Here is a 24,303-nt window from a genome sequence, read left to right on the forward strand (position 1 = left end):
GTCAGAGCTTGGTCCGCATTGCCGGCAATAAGTCGGACACGTTTCCAGTGAGGATTGGACTCCGCCAAGGCTGCCCTTTGTCACCGATTCTGTTTATAACTTTTATGGACAGAATTTCTAGGCGCAGTCAAGGTTGTTAAGGGGTTCCGATTTGGTGGCCGCAGGATTAGGTCTCTGCTTTTTGGAGATGATGTAGTCCTGATGGCTTCATCTGGCAGGGATCTTCAGCGCTCACTGGATTGGTTCGCAGCTGAGCGTAAAGCGACCGGGATGAGAATCAGCACCTCCAAGTCCGAGTCCATGGTTCTCGCCCGGAAAAGGGTGGAGTGCCATCTCTGGGTTGGGGAGGAGACCCTGCCCCAAGTGGAGGAGTTCAATTACCTAGGAGTCTTGTTTACAAGTGAGGGAAGAGTGGATCGTGAGATCGACAGGCGGATCGGTGCGGTGTCTTCAGTAATGCGGACGCTGCATTGATCCGTTGTGGTGAAGAAGGAGCTGAGCCGGAAGGCAAATCTCTCAAATTACCGGTCAACCTACGTTCCCGTCCTCACCTATGGTCATGAGCTTTGGGTTATGACTGAAAGGGCAGGATCACAGGTACAAGCGGCCAAAATGAGTTTCCTCTGCCGGGTGGCGGGGCTCTCCCTTAGAGATAGGGTAAGAAGTTCTGCCATCCGGGAGGAGCTCAAAGTAAAGCCGCTGCTCCTCCCCATCGAGAGGAGCCAGATGAGATGGTTCGGGCATCTGGTCAGGATGCCACCCGAATGCCTCCCTAGGGAGGTGTTTATGGCACGTCCAACTGGCCACGGGGAAGAACCAGGACACGTTGGGAAGACTATGTCTCCCGACTGGCTTGGGAACGCCTCGGGATCCCCCGGGAAGAGCTGGACGAAGTGGCTGGGGAGAGGGAAGTCTGGGCATCCCTGCTTAGGCTGCTGCCCCCGCGACCCAACCTCAGATAAGCAGAAGAAGATGGATGGATGGATGGATGGATGGATGGATGGATGGCTTATAGTATATTTCCATATACATTTTAGATTGATATAAAGTAATAATAATAAAAAAAGGTTTTATGCCTTTTCTGTCAAAGACAAGCTTGTGTTTTATAGTAAAACTGAAATAAGCGGTATTTAGTAATAGGAGCCCTAAAAGATCAACAATGCAGAACACCATTCATTTTAATTATTTTAATATTTTTGAGTAATCAGAGTTAAAAGATCAATAAAATCCCATTAAATATGTTTGGGATCCAAAATGACCCCCACTCATAAAGTGATTCAAACCCCGTTTCCATTTGAGTTGGGAAATTGTGTAAGATGTAAATATGAATGTAATCCAATGATTTTCTAATCATTTTCAACCCATATTCAATTGAATGCATTACAAAGACAAGATATTTGATGTTAAAACTCATAAACTTTTTTTTTTTTGCAAATAATAATTAACTTAGTATTTCATGGCTGCAACACGTGCCAAAGTAGTTGGGAAAGGGCATGTTCACCACTGTGTTGCATCACCATTTCTTTTAACAACACTCAATAAACGTTTGGGAACCGAGGAAACTAATTTTGAAGCTTTGAAAGGGGAATTCTTTACCATTCTTGCTTGATGTACAGCTTAAGTTGTTCAACAGTCCGGGGTTTTGTTGTCATATTTTACCTTCATAATGCGCCACACATTTTCGATGGGAGACAGGTCTGGACTGCAGACGGGCCAGGAAAGTAGCCGCACTCTTTTACTACTAAGCCACGCTGTTGTAACACGTGGCTTGGCATTGTTTTGCTGAAATAAGCAGGGGCGTCCATGATAACATTGCTTGGATGACAACATATGTTGCTCCAAAACCTGTATGGACCATTCAGCATTAATTGTGCCTTCACAGATGTGGAAGTTACCCATGCCTTGGGCACTAATGCACCCCCATACCATCACACATGCTGGCTTTTGAACTTTGTGCCTATAACAATCCGGATGGTTATTTTCCTCTTTGTTCCAGAGGACACCACGTCCACAGTTTCCAGATTTAAATTTGAAATGTGGACTCGTCAGACCACAAAACACTTTTCCACTTTGCATCAGTCCATCTTAGATGAGCTTGGGCCCAGCGACGCCGGCAGTGTTCCTTTGTGTTGTTGATAAATGGCTTTCGCTTTGCATAGTAGAGTTTTAACTTGCACTTACAGATGTAGCAACCAACTGTAGTTACTGACAGTGGTTTTATGAAGTGTTCCTGAGCCCATGTGGTGATATCTTTTACACACTGATGTCGGTTTTTGATGCAGTACCGCCTGAGGGAACAAAGGTCCGTAATATCATCGCTTACGTGCAGTGATTTTTCCAGATTCTCTGAACCTTTTGATGATTTTACGGACCGTAGATGGTAAAATTCCTAAATTCCTTGCAATAGCTCGTTGAGAAATGTTGTTCTAAAACTGTTTGACGATTTGATTACAAATTAGTGACCCTCACCTCATCCTTGTTTGTGAATTACTTAGCATTTCATGGAAGCTGCTTTTATACCCAATCATGGCACCCACCTGTTCCCAATTAGCCTGCACACCTGTGGGATGTTCCATATAAGTGTTTAATGAGCATTCCTCAACATTATTAGTATTTATTGCCACCTTTCCCAACTTCTTTGTCTTGTGTTGCTGGCATCAAATTCTAATGTTAAGGATTATTTCCACAAAAAAAAAATGTTTATCAGTTTTAACATCAAATATGTTGTCTTTGTAGCATATTCAACTGAATATGGGTTGAAAATGATTTGCAAATCATTGTATTCCGTTTATATTTACATCCAACACAATTTCCCAACTCATATGGAAACGAGGTTTTTAGATTTGTATTAGTTTTTTTTTAGTTTCAACACTTAAGTGAATAGATCAACTTCAGATAAATCTGTTGATTTTACGTTTGAACTATTATTTTGTTTGTTTAATGATCTTTTTTCAGAGAAAATGTTGATGTTTTTATATGGCAACCACACAATATATGCAATATTTTCCACATAAAACGTTTTAAAGTGAAATATTTGAAATAATTGGAGCCTTAAATCAGTCCATAATTCACTATAACATTGATATTATTAATTATTTTAGTTTTATTTTTTTAACAGTGGCAAAAAAATAAAAAAATTGAGAGAGACAAAAGAAGAAAAAAAACAGCCTGCATGGCAGCTTTGTGTCACCATTGCAACTTTTTCTAGTTCGATTTCACTTCATTCCACTTTTTTTAATGTTTTTTAAAATTTTTGCAATAGCAATTCGAGAATGGTTAACAATCAGCTGCGGGCCACAAATGTCCCCCGGGCTGGACTTTGGACGGACTTGCCTTAAAAGAATAATTATTTAACCTAAGCCCAGTTTCAGCCACACTAAACCATCGTTTAGTTTTTTACACGGGCAAGTGTGACGTTTATTTCTTGAATCTCTGGCTCTTAGCTTTGTATGGACTCATTGATCGTTCACAAAATGAGTTCTGAGAGGAAGTGACGCCAGACAGACAGCGCCCCACACAGGAAGTGACGTTAGAAAGAATGTGCCACAGCCAGCTTCATAACAACCTGATTCCACTTGGAGGTAAACACTAGAAGATGGAGGCGAGTCATGCAGACATGCCCTTGTTTCTCCTTCCTCTACATGTACAGATGTGGAAATCACACATGAATATCTTAAGAGAAAGCGAGTGCAGCTATTTGGGATACAACACTTCTTAGACGGCAAGAAAAATTTCCAATGTCCAGGTCAGCTGTGATCCTGCTTACCGAAAAACTTTGTCCATTTGTCGAAGGAGAGACAACGAGAATGCAGTCTCCAGTGGATGTGGTAAAAAAAAAAAAAAGGTAGCGTTTGCTTTGTATTACCCAGCCGATGAAGGAAGACTACAGAAAACATTGATTGCATGTATATATATAAATATATTTTGGGGGGGGTGGGGGGGGGGGGGGGCGGGGTTGTGTAGATTTCATTGAAAAAAAAAATTCTGACAAAAAGGGCATTAAACAAAAACTTGAAAATTAAAAATAACTTATCATGGTGAGATTGATCTGAAGTTCATCTCGAGACTTTAGCGTAGATAGTAAAAAAAAAATTGATAACTTTTTTTAACACTTTATCAAGTTGAGTCCTTTTGGGTCCCCAATAATTTTAGTGGAATTTCTCAAAACTGTAATTGCTCAGAAAATAAGTTTTAATTAAAATCAATGTTATGTATTATTGATATATTTAAGGTCCTATTAACTTCACATCAATTATTCCACTTTGAAAATATTTGATAAAAATATAGGTTGATTGGCAACACTAAATTGGCCCTAGTGTGTGAATGTGAGTGTAAATGTTGTCTGTCTATCTGTGTTGGCCCTGCGATGTGGTGGCGACTTGTCCAGGGTGTACGACGCCTTCCGCCCAGTTGTAGCTGAGATAGACACCAGGGCCCCCTGCAACCCCAAAGGGGATAAGCGGTAGAAAATGGATGGTTGGATGGATTGCAATTATTTTGGGTTTTGACAGAAACAGCTATAGAAACATATCAACATTTTTTTATGACCAAAACCCTTCTGGTTCTCAAACGTAGGTGGAGCCCTAAAGGTACATATACATATAGTGTATACGTACCTATACATATAGTGTATACGTACATCTATAGTGTTTACATACATATACATAGATGTACATATAGTGTATACGTACATATACATATGGTGTATACAGACACATATGGTGTATACATACATATACATACATATACATATAGTGTATACGTACATATACACATAATGTATAGGTACATATACATACACATACTAGGGGTTAAATAACCACAAATGATTCCCGAGCGCGGCACCGCTGCTGTCCACTGCTCCCTTCACCTCACGGTTTAGCTCGGTTGGTTGAGCGGCCGTGCCAGCAACTTGAGGGTTGCAGGTTCGATTCCCGCTCCCGCCATCCTAGTCAATGCCGTTGTGTCCTTGGGCAAGACACTTTACCCACCTGCTCCCAGTGCCACCCACACTGGTTTAAATATAACTTAGATATTGGGTTTCACTATGTAAAGCGCTTTGAGTCACTAGAGAAAAGCGCTATATAAATATAATTCACTTCACTTCACTCACATGGGGTGAACAAAGGGATGGGTCAAATGCAGAGGACAAATTTCGTCACACCTAGTGTGTGTGTGACAATCATTGGTACTTTATATACATATAGTGTATACATACATATATAGTGTATACATACATATACATATAGTGTATACATACATATATAGTGTATACATACATATACATATAGTGTACACGTACACATACATATGGTGTATACATACACATATGGTGTATACATACATATACCCACTGTGAACGTCTTCCTGCCGCCATCATGTGGGTTGCATGGATCATTATCGAAGGACATCGCTTCGCACAGGTTTGAGGCGTGGTTTGAGGGCGTAGTTGGGGCGGGGGGCGTGGTTAAGAGGGGAGGGGTGTATATTTACAGCCCATTCACCAACTTGAGTATTTCATATATATTTCATATATATATATATATATATATATATATATATATATATATATATATATATATATATATATATATATATATATATATATATATATATATACACAGTTACTTAACTTTCAGTGAATTCTAGCTATATATATTTATTTTACTACGTATATAAATAAAAGAAATAGTTGAATTTCAGACTGCACCTATCAAATACACAGTAGTAAAAACACAGTTGTTCTACTAACTGTACTGTGCATGCTGGTTACTAAAAAAAAAAAAAAAAAACACTGGATCACGTCGGAGTCACCAGTGTTGTGCTTGTAGTGTGAAAGCAAGACAACTTTGAGTATCGTTGACACTCAAAAACGTGTGCGTACTTTATTCTCACAGAACAAACGAGAATTACTCTTACACACTCAAAATGGTGGGAAAAATAAACCCCCACCTTTGGGAGAATCTCCTGACGGCCACTTAAAGGGGCCGCGCCGAATTACCTGCAACGGAACAACATCGTCATGTGCCTAATCGAACAGTACAGTGACACAGAACAACTTTGTCATGCGCACAATCGAACAGTAAGTCAAGCAACAGGTGTGGTGAATTATGTCCGTAAATCATATATATATATATATATATATATATATATATATATATATACATATATATATATATATATATATATATATATATATATATATAGTGTATATGTATATATAATCATACAGTATATACATACATATACATATGGTGTATACGTACATATACATATAGTGTATACGTACATATACATATAGTGTATACATATAGATACATATAGTGTATATGTACATACACATATAATATAAACGTACATTTACATATAGTGTATGCACACATACATATGGTGTATACGTACATATGCATATAGTTTATATGTACATATACAAATAGTGTATACACACTATATTGATATATATATAGATATATTTATATAGATATATATATATACATGCATTAAATATATATATATATATATATATATATATATATATATATATATATATATATATATAATTGTATACATACTGTATGTACACAAACTACTCCAATCAATATTGTCATCATTTTTTTGTCGAGTCATGGAAAAATACTGTAATGTTTTCTTTAAACCAGAATTAATATATAAATCCATCCATTTTCTACCGCTTATTCCCTTTGGGGTGGCATGGGGTGCTGGAGCCAATATCCGCTACGATCGGGCGGAAGGCGGGTTATATATTTTGTTCTCTCTCATATCAAACAAAATCTGTATTGACTTGAATCGGATGTTCGTCCCTAACAGCTGCTGTTACTACATTTGCTGGTGGCGTCACAGAAGGACTTCCAGTAAGAGACGTGTCCGATGTTGTATCACCGAGCACCAAATCCCCTGCAGACCCCACCATGATCTTCTTCAGCATGGACTATGGTACATTATTGACCTGAAAATATACATCTTAGAATCATCTCATTAAAGGAGAGGGAAGGTTGCATCCAGCCATGCAATTCAAATAGACTTTACTGTACCACTAAAGGATGTTGATGGTCCGCCACTAGGGGGCGATGAAGGAAAGATCAACTTAATGTTCAAGAGCCTTTTTTCTACCGAGAGCTACTTTTACCAAACAAAAATATTCATTTTTATTTCCATAGCCTTTTTCAACCCAAACAGAAGCTTGTTCTTCCGGAGCTTTGGCAAAACGTCCACAACTCTTATTTTATTCATATGTTTTTATAAATATGTGTATTTATTTAATACATGTATTACATACCGAATGTTATGTGTATTTTTTACAACTTCTTCCCAGTAAAATAAAAATAAAAATACAATCACATAATCAAGGACTAGCACAATGAAATCAGAAAATATACTTTTGTTCAGATATTAATGCTTGATTTGGATTGACGGAGCGGTATTTATTTAATAATGTTTGTGTAATTATTGTTTGCAGTAGTAACATTGCCTTAAACGGGGGTGTCCAGAGTATTGTTAGCATGCTAGCTTCTTTGCTAATTTTGCGGGTATACATCTATACCAATATTTTCTTACTTTACGAATGATACCTGTTAGCATGCTAACATTAACATGGTAGCTTTTTATATATATTTTTTTGCCAATGTTATAGCTGTACACCTCAGTCATATTTTGGTACTTGATGCATACTAACGTTGCGAGGCTAGCATTCAAATAAATTCAAACACACACCTAAGAGGTATATCAATTTACCATGAATTGATTTACGTGGACCCCGACTTGAACAAGTTGAAAAACGTACTCTTGTGTTACCATTTAGTGGTCAATTGTACGGGATATGTACTGTACTGTGCAATCTACTAATAATAGTTTGAATCAATCAATCAATCAATCAATCAATATATTTTTGTACTTAACGCATGTTACAGTTAGAATTTTAGCATGCTAACATTGGCATGCTAGCTGTTTTAGCTCATTTATCAAGTGTCATATATTTATTTTGATATCTCACTAACTGTAAGCATGCTATTTTTAGCATGTTAGCTTTTTTTAGCTAATTTAACAGGTATACAAGTATACTTTGGAATTAATATAATAATAATATACAAAAAATTTTGGGTATTTCACTCATGGTAATTGTAATCATGCTATTGCTAGCATGTTAGCATTGTAATGTTAACATGCTAGCGTGCTTAGCTAATTTATCAGGTAGAGACCTAAGTATACTTTGGAATTAATATATTATTAATATATTTAAATATTTTGGTATTTTAGTCATGCCAACTGTAAACATGCTATTTCTAGCATGTTACCATTGTACTGTTAGCAGTCTAGCCTTTTAAAGTTCAATTAACAGGTATACGCCTAAGTATACTAAGGTTTTAATACATTTATGATATATTAAAAGTTTTGGTATCTCACATATGCTAACTGCAAGCATGCTAATACTAGCATGATAGCATAGTACTGTGGTACATTTGGTGATGACATACTAACAACACTATGCTTTTTAGCTAATTTAGCAGGTATACACCCAAGTATATTTTGGTATTAATATAGTGAAAATATATAGAATTTTTGGTGTTTCACTAATGCTAACTGTAACCATGGTATTGTTAGCATGCTAGCTTTTTAGCTAATTTAGCAGGTATACACCTAAGTATACTTTGCTATTAAAATATTAATAATATATTAATATGTTGGTATTCCACTTATGCAAACTGTAAGCAGGCTTTTGTTAGCATGGTACTGTTAACATGCTAGGTTTTTAGCTAATTTAGCAGGTATACACCCAAGTATATTTTGGTAATATATTGATGATATATCAAAATATTTTGGCATTTCAATCATGCTAACTAGAACCATGTTATTGTTAGCATGTTAGCATGATACTGTTTGCATGGTAGCTTATTAGCTAATTTAGCAGGTGTACACTTAACTATAAGTGTACTAAGTGTAACTTGGTATTAAATATTAAAAATAAATTTAATTATTTTGGTATTTCACTTAATTCTAACTGTAACCATGCTACTGTTAGCATGTTAGCAAAGTACTGTTGGCATGATACCTTTTTAACAGGTATACACCCAAGTATACTTTGCTGTTAAAATACTAATATATAAATATTTTGGTATTTACTCATGCTAACTGTAAGCATGGTTTTGTTAGCATAGTACTGTTAACATGATAGGGTTTTTAGCTCATTTAGAAGGTATACACCTAAGTATACTTTGGTATTAATATGTTAATAATATATGAATATTTTGGTATTTTACTCATGCTAACAGTAAGAATGTTTTTGTTTAGAATATTACTGTTAACATGCTAGCTTTTAGCTAATTTAACAGGTATACACCCAAATATATTTTGGTAATATATTGATAATACATCAAATTATTTTGGCATTTCACTCATACTAACTGTAACCATGCTCTTGTTAGCATGTTAACATAATACTGTTTGCATGCTAGCTTTTTAGCTAATTTAGCAGCTGTACGCCTGAGTATACTTTGCTATTAAAATATTGATACAATATTAAAATTTGGTATTTCACGCATTTTAGCTACTTTGGCAGGTATACACCTTTGATTGATTGATTGATTGATTGAAACTTTTACTAGTAGATTGCACACAGTTCAGTACATATTCCGAACAATTGACCACTAAATGGTAACACCCCGAATAAGTTTTTCAACTGTTTAAGTCGGGGTCCACGTTAATCAATTCATGGTAACCTAAGTATATTTTTGTATTAATGTATTGCTAATACATTAAAATATTTTGGTATTTCACTCATACTAACTGTAACCATGCTATTGTTAGCATGTTAGCATAGTACTGATGGCATTGTCACGCCAAATTTCTTCTCCCTACAAACCCCCCTCCCCCATTTACTTCCGGGGTCATGATTAATACAGACGTTTTGTTAACGCTATATTATGAAAATATAACGCTATATTATAAAAATACAGGCGTTTTGTTAACGCTATATTATAAAAAAAATTAAAAAAACAATTTACAAACACAAGCTATGTGATGATATAAGAGGAAACGTGACCCCGGAAATAATTGCGTCATCCCGTAGCTTGTGTTTGTAAATTGGTTTTTAATTTTTTTTATAATATAGCGTTAAAAAAACATCTGTGTTTTTATAATATTGAGTTATATTTTTATAATATAGCGTTTAACAAAACGTCTGTATTAATCATGACCCCGGAAGTAAATGGGGGGAAAGGTTTTTGTTGGGGGGGAAGAAATTTGGCGTGACAGCATGTTAGCTTTTCAGCTAATTTAGTAGGTATACACCTAAGTATACTTTGCTAATAAAATATTAATAATATAATATTTTGGTATTTCACTTATGCTAACTGGAAACAGGCTTTTGTTAGCATTGTACTGTTACCATGTTAGCTTTTTAGCTAATTGAGCAGGTATACACCTAAGTATTCTTTGCTATTAAAATAACAATGTATTAATATTTTAGTATTTCACTTATGCTAACTGTAAGCGGGCTTTTGTTAGCATAGTACTGTTTACATACTAGCGTTTCAGCAAATTTAGCAGGTATACACTAGTATTCTTTGGTATTAGTATATTGCTAATATATTAAAATATTTTTGTGTTTTACTCATTCTGACTGTAAGCATGCCATGCTAACACTCCTATGCTAGCATGCTAGCTTTCTAGGAAAATTTTGCACATATTTTTCTTTATTTGACGCTTTCAGTTCTATTTTGGCTCTTCAGTAGTCATATGAAATGTGTTGTTTTGGAGATTGTTAGGTGGAGTGTAGAGTAAACATTCAATTTTAGACTGCTAAAAGTGGTTAAAAATAGTTAACAGTGAGTGGTTGCATTGTGGTTTGTGTAAAAGTAATGACGCGCTGCTTATATATACACCTTTTACAGGCATGGGCTGGAAAATAACCATGTTGGTTTTAAGCTCCTTGGCCCTCGTCCTGGGAACGGTGATCCTTATTCTCAATGTTTATTCCAATAGGTGAGTGTAAACACGGCCATGCAGAGAACCTCACATGTCAACCTCAATCTCGCATTGTCCTCGTCTTGCTCTTGCAGACGGAAAAAGGTGGTGTGCGTTCTGAAGTCGTACACTCCGAGGCCAGAGGCCGGTGTTCCGGGGTCCCCGGTGCCCAGTGAGAGGGCCCCACTGACCGAGCACGCCATGCGCCTCCCGCTCTCCACCCCTACTCTGCAGCGAGGAGAGATCCTGATTGAGTGGAAGGATGGCAGCGTGACGCCACTCTATGAGGCCTGAAGGTTGTGCGGTCAATGTGATGATACGCAACTCAAAGCAAAATTGACATTTTAACATTTTAATTAGCAGTAGAACCACGATTTACACACCTAATTGGTTCTTAAACAGAGTTTCTTTATCAAAACGTTTGTATAGTGAAGCAAATATTCATCCATCCATCCATTTTCTACCACTTATTCCCTTTGGGGTCCCGGGGGGCGCTGGTGCCTATCTCAACTACAATCGGGTGGAAGGCGGTGTACACCCTGGACAAGTCGCCACTTTGTCGCAGGAAGCAAATATCTCCATAAAAAAATATGTAAATATGAATAGTTGATTCCAGCATTGACAAAAGTCCATATTTCAGTAAAAAAAATTGTAGATTAAACACATTAAAAAGTGCTATACAGTACTGTATACCAAACAAACATAATAAAGGGGTGATGGATCAACCTTCTATTTAATACAAAGCCAAAACAACAACAACAAGCTGAACTGTTGACACACACACACACACACACACACACACACACACACACGCACACACACACACATTGTGAGACTAGTCATGTGGTGCTCTCACAGTTTGGAATCACAAAACCCCTTAACTTTACCAGCCAGGTCGCTATAATGATTAGTAATTTAAAAAAAAATACAAATAAAAAACGTGTCACTTAAATTTGTTGGTAGAGGAAGGAGTGGGTTAGGGTGAGTGGAAGTGTCGACAACGCTGTGGATTTACCCCCAATGATTAGGAATTTAAAAAAATACATATGAAAAATGTGTCACTTAAAGGCCTACTGAAATGAGATTTTCTTATTTAAACGGGGATAGCAGGTCCATTCTATTTGTCATACTTGATCATTTCGCGATATTACCATATTTTTGCTGAAAGGATTTAGTAGAGAACATCGGCGATAAAGTTTGCAACTTTTGGTGCTGATAAAAAAGCCTTGCCTTTACCGGAAGTCGCAGACGATGATGTCACAAGGGTGTGGGCTCCTCATATCCTCACATTGTCTATAATGGGAGCCTCCAGCAGCAAGAGCTATTCGGACCAAGAAAACGACAATTTCCCCATGAATTTGAGCGAGGATGAAAGATTTGTGGATGATGATAGTGATAGCGAAGGACTAGAAAAAAATAAATAAAGTTAAAAAAAAAAAAAGGCGATAGCATTGGGACGGATTCAGATTTTTTTAGACACATTTACTAGGATAATTCTGGGAAATCCCTTATCTTTCTATTGTGTTGCTAGTGTTTTAGTGAGATTAAATAGTACCAAATAGTCAGAGGGGTGTGTCCACGGGTGTCTTGAGGCCAGTGTCTGATGGAAGTCACGGCAGATACAAGGACGGCGCAAACTCCACAGAACTCTGGTAAGAGCCGACTTTGTAACACAATTTTCTCACCGAAAACTGCCGGTTGACAAATGGTCGAGAACCATGTTCGCTTGACCGCTCTGATCCATAGTAAAGCTTCACCCCCGGGAATTTTAAAGAAGGAATCACCGTGTTTTTGTGTGGCTAAAGGCTAAAGCTTCCCAACTCCATCTTTCTACTTTGACTTCTCCATTATTAATTGAACAAATTGCAAAAGATTCAGCAACACAGATGTCCAGAATACTGTTTAATTGCGCGATGAAAAGAGAGGACTTTTGGCCGCAAATGGTGCTGCGCTAATATTTCCTAACAGTCCGTGATGTCACGCGCACGCGTCATCATTCCACGACGTTTTCAAGAAGAAACTCCTCGGGAAATTTTAAATTGCAATTTAGTAAACTAAAAATGCCGTATTGGCATGTGTTGCAATGTTAATATTTCATCATTGGTATATAAACTGTGGGTTTCAGTAGGCCTTTAAATTTGTTGGTAGAGGAAGGAGGGGGTTAGGGTGAGTGGGCAGTGTTGACAACGCTGCGGATTTCCCCCAAAGGTTTCAAACCACACATTGATTGTCAATTGCCTTTTTTGGACTGAAATTCGGAAAATGCTAAAAAAAAAAAAAAAACACAAAAAAACACTTAAAAATTACATAAAGTACCACTTAAAACTGTAACTGACTGAATTAGCACAGAAAATGTATCAGCCCACCCACATAGGATGTGCTGCCGGCCACAAAATGGGTGACTGAGATAGCCGCACACTGATGGAAAGTTTGTACAACAAAGTATATTTTTACTTGGTCTACGGTCTGTTTGTCTGAAAGTTTGTAAACCGAGGTTCTACTTTCTCTGTCGGGCAGTTGCAGATGCTAACACGTGTGCCCTCCCTCACCCCTTCATGGCACCTTGTGTGTGATGGACGACTTCTGCTACGTTGCTAAAGAGCAGAGTCCCAGTGTTTATGTGAAAAATAAAGATGCACTTCTTGGAACCACACACTGTCGGAGAAACAGCTCATTAGCATTAAAGGCCTACTGAAATTATATTTTCTTATTTAAACGGGGATAGCAGGTCCGTTCTATGTGTCGTACTTGATCATTACGCGATATTGCCATATTTTTGCTGAAAGGACTTAGTAGAGAACATCGACGATAAAGTTTGCAACTTTTGGTCGCTAATAGAAAAGCCCTGCCTGTACCGGAAGTATGTGCGCGGGACGTCGCTGGTTGCAGGGCTCTACACATATTCCCATTGTTTTTACCGCTGCTGCAGGACGACGAATAATCCAATGATTTCTCCGGTAAGATATATATCACAATTTACCCATCCAAAAACATGCTGGTTGACGTCGAGAAAACATGTTCACTTGACCGCTCCGCTTCACAACAAACAAACAAACATCGGCTGTGTCTCGGTGCTAAAGACAGTTGCAATACACCGCTTTCCACCAACATTATTGTTCTTTGTAGTCTCCATTATTAAATAAACAAATTGCAAAAGATTCATCAACACAGACGTCCAAAGTACTGTGTAATCATGCGATTAAAGCAGACGACTTTTAGACGGGAGTGGTGCAGCTGCTAATATTTCCTGACAGTCAGTGACGTCACTCGTACACGTCATCATTCCGCAACGTTTTCAACAAGAAACTCGGCGAGAAATTTAAAATTGCAATTTATTAAACTAAAAAGGCCGTATTGGCATGTGTTGCAATGTTAATATTTCATCATTGATGTATAAACTATCAGACTGCGTGGTCGGTAGTAGTGGGTTTCAGTAGGCCTTTAAAGGCTACAGACACACCAGTTGGTCTTACTAAAAAAAGTAAAAATTCCAACACATTTCCTGTGAGACTTTTAACTGGTGAAAAATAGTATAATATGGGGTCTTAACAAAATTAATGGAAAAATGGAAAAAGGATAATAAGTCTAGTTGTACTAAACCTAATCTATTAATGGTTTGTTTACTGGTGCCTTATTAAAGTTGTGTTTTTGTTTTTTTTCTTGGAAGAATTTTGTTTTGTAGTCTTTCTTACCATAATTGCCAGTTGCTTTTAAGGTTGGAAATTTCTGATGTATTTATCTTAATGACAACCATGTAATAAGGAAATTATTGTTCAGCTTCTCACTTTTAACCCTGGATAAGATAGAGTTCAGTGTTGTTCTCCATGTAGTGCACTTTCTTGCATTCAACAGCATGTACAGTTTGTTTTTACTCTGAATGTTGTTTTATACTGACCACGACTTCCAAGGTATGTTAAAGATAGGTAGGTTGTAAGTTTAACTCTAACTAACTTGTTGAGGTAATGCATTTTTTTCATTATTTTTTTTCAAAATAAACATGTCGCAAGTTCAATGTAATAAAACTTGATGTTTACCACTGGCTTTGTATTTGGTATTTACTGTGTGTGTGTGTGTGTGTGTGTGTGTGTGTGTGTGTGTGTGTGTGTGTGTGTGTGTGTGTGTGCGTGCGTGCGTGCGTGCGTGCGTGCGTGCGTGCGTGCGTGCGTGCGTGCGTGCGTGCGTGCGTGCGTGCGTGCGTCCGTATGTGTGTGTATCCATGATAGACATAATGTTTGCACATTGTTGCTGCTTCTTAAGAAAATATTGCCCTCTGTGTGTGTGTTTAGTGTAAGTGTGTGCAGGGCTGCCCTCTCCCAATCCAACTTTTTGTCATGCTTTTGTTTTTATTTATATGAAATTATCCTTTTTTTATTTATTTACAAAACCAAGTGTAGTTGGCATGTTATGTAAATGGTAAATAAAAACATAATACAATGATTTGCAAATCCTTTTCAACCTATGTTCAATTGAATAGACTGCAAAGACAAAATACTCAACGTTAGAACTGGAAAACGTTGTTTTTTTTGCAAATGTTAGCTTATTTGGAATTTGATGCACATAAACATGTATTTCAAAAGCTGGCACAAGTGGCAAAAAAGACTGAGAAAGTTGAGGAATGCTCATCAAACACTTCTTTGGAACATCCCACAGGTAAACAGGCTGGATGGGGCGAGGGTCACACGTTGTGTAAATCATAAATAAAAACAGAATACAATGATTTGCAAATACGTTTCAACTTATATTCAATTGAGTAGACTGCAAAGACAAGATATTTATTGTTCGAACTGAGAAACTTCATAAAAATAAAAACAAAAAAATACTTTAATATACCTCTGTCCCACTGACTAGTAATTTCAAGGCAAGAATTAATCAATTTGTGCCTAGAAAACATCAAATGCATACACAATTTTGTAAACATACCATGCGGCGACTATACATTAAAAATCATATACAGTATATTTATTGTTAAAAGCAGCCTTAAAACTGCAATGTGGCCCTCAATCAATAATAATTGGACACCCCTGAAATAGGGTTCTCAAACTTTATCACCAAGTACCACCTTAGAAAAGAAAAGAAACTTTAAGGACTGTTATTAAAATACATTAGCGTAGTAGGCCAAAGTATTCATCAAACACAAGGCAGAGGTTGGATTTAACAAGTATATTTAATATGTTTGGCCACTGTAACATTACACACAGTTAGCACAGTAAAACTGTGTTTGAATAAGAGACAATAAAACACTGAACTTTAATCAAGTGATTCTATTAGGGTGGACCACTAGTGGTACATTTACCACAGTTTGAGAATCCCTGGTCTACAGGATGCAGTGAATGTGACTGTAGTTCTGAAGAACAATACATCCTGTTAGAATCATGCATGGAAACTTCCCAGCATGAGGAATCTGGTGTCAACGAAGTGTTTTTTGGTTTTTTACTGTTTTTTAGGAGGCGGTAGGGCCCCAGGGGTTGTAATTGGATTGCATTAAACCAGGGGTGCCCACACTTTTTCTGCAGGCTAGCTACTTTTCAATTGACCAAGTGGAGGGGATCTACCTCATTCATATATATAATGTATATTTATTTATTTATGAAATAAATTTTGGTTAGCAAGTTAAAGGTGTTTAACACATTTAGATTCCTTTCTTCCATGCAGACACAAATATAAGTTGGTGTATTACCTGATTCTGATGACTTGCATTGATTGGAATCAGACAGTAGTGATGACAACGTCCACATTTTCAAATGGAGGAGAAAACAAAGTCCTCCTTTCTGTGTGACGACCAGGTCGCATGGTGATGCGGGGTTTGTTCTCCCAGGATGCAGACGGATTTCAGACACAGCATGCAGGTAGGAAATGATTTATTCAAGACATAAATCAGACGGGAACGGACAAAAACGTGCTCAAAGCACGGAAAGTAAAAACCAAAGAGGCTAGCGCGGAAGCTAGCAACAAACAGAGCCTAGCATGGAAGCTAGTATACAGGTAGCAGGAATCAAAAGTCGTCAACTGTTGTGTGTAGCAAATTAGGAAGCCAGGATGACTGACTGGAATAGGAAGTATCAAATAGTGCTACTTACAAACCCCGTTTCCATATGAGTTGGGAAATTGTGTTAGATGCAAATATAAATGGAATACAATGATTTGCAAATCATTTTCAACCCATGTTCATTTTAATATGCTACAAAGACAACATATTTGATGTTTAAACTGATAAACATTTTTTTTTTGCAAATAATCATTAACTTTAGAATTTGATGCCAGCAACACGTGACAAAGAAGTTGGGAAAGGCGGCAATAAATACTGATAAAGTTGAGGAATGATCATCAAACACTTGTTTGGAACATCTCACAGGTGTGCAGGCTAATTGGGAACAGGTGGGTGCCATGATTGGGTATAAAACGGCTTCCCAAAAAATGCTCTGTCTTTCACAAGAAAGGATGGGGCGAGGTACACCCCTTTGTCCACAACTGCGGGAGCAAATAGTCAAACAGTTTAAGAACAGCGTTTCTCAAAGTGCAATTGCAAGAAATTTAGGGATTTCAACATCTACGGTCCATAATATCTTAATAAGGTTCAGAGAATCTGGAGAAATCACTCCACATAAACGGCATGGCCGGAAACCAACATTGAATGACCGTGACCTTCGATCCCTCAGACGGCACTGTATCAAAAACCGACATCAATCTCTAAAGAATATCACCACATGGGCTCAGGAACACTTCAGAAAACCACTGTCACTAAATACAGTTGGTCGCTGCATCTGTAAGTGCAAGGTAAAGCTCTACTATGCAAAGTGAAAGCCATTTATCAACAACATCCAGAAAAGCCGCCGGCTTCTCTGGGCCCGAGATCATCTAAGATGGACTCATGCAATGTGGAAAAGTGTTCTGTGGTCTGACAAGTCCACATTTCAAATTGTTTTGGAAACTGTGTCCTCCTGAACAAAGAGGAAAAGAACCATCCGGATTGTTATAGGCGCAAAGTTCAAAAGCCAGCATCTGTGATGGTATGGGGTGTATTAGTGCCCAAGGCATAGGTAACTTACACATCTGTGAAGGCACCATTAAAGCTGAAAGGTACATACAGGTTTTGGAGCGACATATGTTGCCATCTAAGCAACGTTATCATGGAAGCCCCTGCTTATTTCAAAAGACAATGCCAAGCCACGAATTACAACAGCGTGGCTTCATAGTAAAATAGTGTGGGTACTAGACTGGCCTGCCTGTAGTCCCGACCTGTCTCCCATTGAAAACGTGTGGCGCATTATGAAGCCTAAAATACGACAACGGAGACCCCTTTGTTGTGAAAGACAGAGCATTTTTTGGGAAGCTGTTTTTACACCCAATCATGGCACCCACCTGTTCCCAATTAGCCTGCACACCTGTGGGATGTTCCAAATAAGTGTTTGATCAGCATTCCTCAACTTTATCAGTATTTATTGCCACCTTTCCCAACTTCTTTGTCACGTGTTGCTGGCATCAAATTCTAAAGTTAATGTTTATTTGCAAAAAAAAATATTTATCAGTTTGAACATCAATTATGTTGTCTTTGTAGCATATTCAACTGAATATGGGTTGAAAATGATTTGCAAATCATTGTATTCCATTTATATTTGCATCTAACACAATTTCCCAACTCATATGGAAACGGGGTTTCCATTTACATCTAACACAATTTCCCAACTCATATGGAAACGGGGTTTGTATATTGTAATACAGTTTTCAGCAATATCGCCCTACCATAACACACATAAAAACATAGCGGATCATAACATTCTGTTCAATACCACATAGAAGTGATTGGTTTTGGGCATCATATTTGTCCAGCTTCCATACACGTTTTTATACACTTTACAAGAAATACATTGGCGACAAACTCCATAGCTCGCTAGCTTTATGAGACTCTTATTTTGTTAGCGCAGGCAGGATGGAGCATCACTTTTATTGTGAAGACAGGAACTGTACGGTCGGTCTTTAGAGTTTTGATGGCAGGTACGGCGCAAGAGTCTGTTGAAATAAAAAGTCTTTCTCGGCTTCCTGTCGGTCGTTTTTTCCTAACAATGATCTGGCAGCAGCCAATGTTATCTCACAAGACCCTCGGGTGCCGTGAATGTCAATCAAGTGACAAAAGTGACGTATTTGTAAAAATTGATGATCGATAATTTTTAGGTCAATTTTTTATGCCTGGCTGGCGATCAGCCGGTAGCTCGCGATCATTAAATAATAATCAGTTCTGTTCTAATCTCAGACAGTGTGGGAAATTGTTTTCCTCTCATGTATTAATTTTCACCCAGTACTTGTTTTTGTTTTCATTGTGTGAAAAGTATTATTTTTATTGGGAGAAGGAGTCTCCTCTGCTGGCAGTGTTTGAATTAATGAAAGGGGAACCACGTCATTAAGTGCAGACTACACAGTGAAAATGGCATGGCACCTTAAGCCCACCTTCCCCAAACTACATCCATATGCTGTGGGGGCGTCAACTCTCTTTTCTCCACAAAGCATCACTTAGCGAAAAATTTTAATGAATGGTAAATGTTTGCGAAATATTAAGTTAATCACCCTTATATAACGTTATTGTCATGAACATGCACGTCTGAGGTAGTAAGACGAGGATTTTATAGATGATGCGGGAGGTGAAGTATAGCAACACATGCCGCTAAACAAAGTCAGTCCTCCAGCACTTGCTGGCGGCCGAGGCAGGCAGATAAAGAAGCCTGATTGGCAACCAGGAACATGTGTGCTCAGGTTGCCGATCAGGAACAGGTGAGGGTGTAAAGCACTCAGAAAGACATCCAGGGAGAGGAAACAATAAAAGCGCTGACTAAATGGGGGAATTAACAACATGTGAGACCTGACGTGACAGTTTATTTCTTATTTGTGCTGCCAGAACTTGAAGAACGACACATTGTGTCGTTGCTGTGACACACTTGATAGTTATGACAATGATTCAAGGCTTGTCAAGTTTGACATTATCCGTCATCCTGTAAATGCCCAATGGCTGAGTAATAGTGGGAGTCAGACTCACGATACCTGCATAACACCATTTAAATAAGTCATTTTTTCACCTTAAAGTAGCAGTGGAGTGGGAAAAACAAGACAGCTTTATTTGCTTAATTGTGTTTCATTTTATCCATTTAAGTTTAAACATAGCCAACGACAGTGGAACAACATTTCACAAACCAAATTGGTTCTTGAACATAGTTGGTAGTTTAAAAATAGTTTGTATAGAGAAGCAAATATTTCCATAAAAAAACTATGTAAATATGAAAAGTTGGTTCCAGCTTTGACAAAAGTCCACATTTTAATAAAAGTTTGGGTAACAGTTTAGTATGGGGAACACATATTCACCATTAATTAGATGCTTATTAACATGCAATCTAGTAACATATTGTTTCTTAATTAGTCATTATTAAGTACTTATTCAATCAATCAATCAATCAATGTTTACTTATATAGCCCTAAATCACTAGTGTCTCATGCCTTAATATGCATTGCCTTATTATACAACCAGTAAGCCATTAGCTAAGAGTCTTCCCTCAATAACTTCAGAATTATTGCTTATTAGTAGCCCTAACCCTAACCCGCATATGTTCCCCTAGTGTTCAAATAACTCTAAATTAAGTCTTTGTTACTTTATCCATCCCATCCATCCATTTTCTACCGCTTATTCCCTTTCGGGGTCGCGGGGGGCGCTGGCGCCTATCTCAGCTACAATCGGGCGGAAGGTAGGGTACACCCTGGACAAGTCGCCACCTCATCGCAGGGCCAACACAGATAGACAGACAACATTCACACTCACATTCACACACTAGGGCCAATTTAGTGTTGCCAATCAACCTATCCCCAGGTGCATGTTACTTTTAATAAGCAATTAATTAAAGGTGAATATGTTTCCCATACTAAAATGTTACCAAAGTTTGTAAATCGAACACATTATAAAGTGGCATACAGTACTGTATATCAAACAAACATGACAAAGAGGTGATGGATCAACCTTCTATTTAATACAAAGCCAAAACAACGACAACAAGCTGAACTGTTGACACGTGCACACATTGTGTGACTAGTCATGTGGTGCGCTAAAAAAAAAAAAAAAAAAAAAAATGTATCAGTAAAATTTCTTGGCAGAGGAAGTAGGGGGTTAGGGTGTGTGGGCAATGTCGACAACGCTGTGGATTTTTCCCAAATGTTTCAAATCACTCATTGGTTGTCCATTGCTTTCCTTTGACTCATTTGTAGTTGGCAAAACAAACAAAAATGCTAAAGAAAAACCCAAACAAAAACACTTAAAAATTACACGAAGCATCACTGAAAACAGTAGCTGACTAAATCAGCGCAGAAAATTAATCAGCCCGACCACAATGGATGTGGTGCCGGCCACAAAATGGGTGACTGAGATAGCCGCACAGTGAAGCAAGGTCCGTACTACAAAATATATCTGTATATACTGTATATGGAGGAAAATCTATTCCCACGCAGGCCGGACTGATGGAATCATGGCATAATAACTTAAAATTAAAGACAGCTTCAGATTGTTTTCTTCGTCTTACATTGGCTAAAAAAAAACAAGCACATTCTGAAAATAAATCCTCTTGGCAAAATCCTTCAAGTGAGTTGAAAATTCTAAGGACAAAATGGGTGCAGTTTCAAAAACTCCAAGAAGAACACAATTAACTCAGACTTTGTCTCAGCGTTTTTACAAAGTCATTCAACTTTAAGCACTTCCTGTTTAGGATTTTCAAAGTGGCAGTTCATCATTAAAATGTTTGGAAAAGCAAACTGCCACATTGGTGAAATCTGCAACTGCCAATCATTTATCATTATTCAAATGTTGCTATTGTAAAATTAACAAAAGAATGATCAATAGCGTGGGGCAGTGGGAGAGTGGCCGTGCGCAACCCGAGGGTCCCTCGTTCAATTCCCACCTAGTACCAACTTCATCACGTCCGTTGTGTCCTCAGCAAGACACTTCACCCTTGCTCCTGATGGGTGCTGGTTAGCTCCTTGTATGGCAGCTCCCTCCATCAGTGTGTGAATGTGCGTGTGAATGGGTAAATGTTGAAGTAGTGTCAAAGCGCTTTGAGTACCTTGAAGGTAGAAAAGCACTATACAAGTACAACCCATTTATTTATCACAATGACACCATATCCAAAATCAAGGTAACATTATGAAAAACTCAATATATAATATATCATTACAGTGGATGTCAGGTGTAGATCCACCCATAGCGTTTGTCTACATTGTGACGCTGGTGAGCTGTAGTGAAGCATGTTTAGCTATTCCTTGTCCTGCAAGGATGATACTTGTAAGAAATTCACTTTATTTATCACCATGATGGTGAGGATATTTAAAAGTAGCTAAATTACTGCCGACTGCGAATGGATGTTAGCTGCTAGCTAGTTACCCATATCTTAAAGCACCTCTTCCTGAGGGCGTTTCAGTGTTAAAACTTCACCTTTATCGTTAGTTTTTAAGCCAAAATGTGTCCGTTCTCCCTTTACTCTCCATACACTGTGTCTGCTTGTAAGTACTCTGCGTGTGCGCGCTGCCGAACATGCACCTTTGCTCGTAAAACCAGCAAAGTCACAACGTGACGACGCGCCATCATGCCTGTAAAAAAAAAAAATGGGGGCGGGGACCGGTACTTTTTAGAGGCGGTATAGTACCGAAGATGATTTATTAGTATCGCGGTACTATACCAGTACCGGTATACCATACAACCCTAGTACACACGCAAGGTTTGTTTGCCGGTGAGCCTTTACCAACTTTTGATTGGCCTGTATAAAAACTGAGACGGCCAAGAAACAGGACATGTTTGCTACCTTACTCAAATCTCGTCTATTGGACCTGTTCATAATCATGAGCATGGATCAATTGTACCATTTTTCTTATTTTTATGGATCAGGGTTCAGTTTGTATCGGCCTCTTGATTGTTTTCTTTTTTACGATCCATTCGAATCCAATTTGTTGCTGTCTCTCTCTTACTGTTACGGCTCAGACTCCTGCCAGCGCCGCTCGTCCGTTAAGGTATAACAGGGGGAGTGACCGAGTCTGCCAAAGATTTATTTATGTATATATATCAACCATATATATATAATAATCAAGCAATATAAAATAAACAAAGGAAATGGAGTGTGGACGAGATCCAAAAGCGTATGGGATGTGAGGCTATGTGTGTGATTAGCTGAGGTGTGTGTTACCGAAAGTTGTGAAGAGACGAAGAACACGGAATTCCGTGGGGCGATGGAGAGGATCCAGGGCGAACGAGAGGCGTCGCGAGAAACGTGTTCAAGCGGGAGGTCGAGAATCCAAAAGGGCAGTCCGGGAGGCAAGGGGAACAACAGGGGCTCACAGGGGAGCCTCTTGTACAGAAGATTATACTCCGCCAAGCGATGGCAGGTTGTCCAGATTTTAGAAGGCAGATCGCTCATCAAGGACAGGTGTGTTGATTACTGGGAAATGAATTGCAGCTGGCGGTTGCTGGCGGTTGCTGTGGGCGTGTCCCGAGGTGCGCACAGACGGACGAGCGGCGCTGGCAGGAGTCGCCGTAACACTTACACTACCACTGGTATCCTATTGAGGCTCTTATTGAAGAATTATTGGGACTATGATTGTATGCAACAATTTTTTGGGGCTTCATGGTGGGTGGCAGAGTCACAAAGGTGTGTTTGATCGTATTTGATCATATTTTTACCTAAAACCAAACCGTACTACAAACCCCGTTTCCATATGAGTTGGGAAATTGTGTTAGAAGCAGCACGTGTTACAACAGCGTGGCTTCATAAAAAAAGAGGGCAGGTACATTCCTGGCCTGCCTGCAGTCCTGGCCTGTCTCCCATCGAAAATGTGTGGCGCATTATGAAGCGTAAAATACGACAGCAGAGACCCTGGACTGTTGAACGACTGTAGCTCTACATAAAACAAGAAGGGGAAAGAATTCCACTTTCAAAGCTTCAACAAATAGTTTCCTCAGTTCCCAAACGTTTATTGAGTGTTGTAAAACGAAAAGGTGATGTAACAGTAGTGAACATACCCTTTCCCAACTACTTTGGTACGTGTTGCAGCCATGAAATTCTAAGTTAATTATTATTTGCAAAAGAAAAAAAAGTCTATGAGTTTGAACATATAATATCTTGTCTTTGTAGTGCATTCAATTGAATATGGGTTGAAAAGGATTTGCAAATCATTGTATTGCGTTTATATTTACATCTAACACAATTTCCCAACTCATATGGAAACGGGGTTTGTAAATCCAGGCCGTATGGAAACTTACTTACCACAGTACTGTATGAATAAAGCTCAGCTGGACGAAAGAGAAGGTCA

General features: G+C 38.3%; 1 protein-coding gene across 1 annotated transcript in view; it reads left to right on the plus strand.

Annotated features, from left to right (window-relative positions):
* Positions 1–15,019, plus strand: part of si:dkey-245n4.2 (uncharacterized) — a 33,556-nt gene extending 18,537 nt beyond the window's left edge. The window contains exons 4-6 of the mRNA XM_061906260.1: positions 6,829–6,954; positions 10,908–10,998; positions 11,076–15,019. Coding sequence (XP_061762244.1) covers positions 6,829–6,954; positions 10,908–10,998; positions 11,076–11,274 — 416 coding nt within the window. The 3' untranslated portion in view covers positions 11,275–15,019. The remainder of the gene's footprint in view (positions 1–6,828; positions 6,955–10,907; positions 10,999–11,075) is intronic.
* The last annotated feature ends 9,284 nt before the right edge of the window (positions 15,020–24,303 follow it).

Source organism: Nerophis ophidion, linkage group LG07 (assembly GCF_033978795.1).
Source record: "Nerophis ophidion isolate RoL-2023_Sa linkage group LG07, RoL_Noph_v1.0, whole genome shotgun sequence".
NCBI lineage: Eukaryota > Metazoa > Chordata > Actinopteri > Syngnathiformes > Syngnathidae > Nerophis > Nerophis ophidion.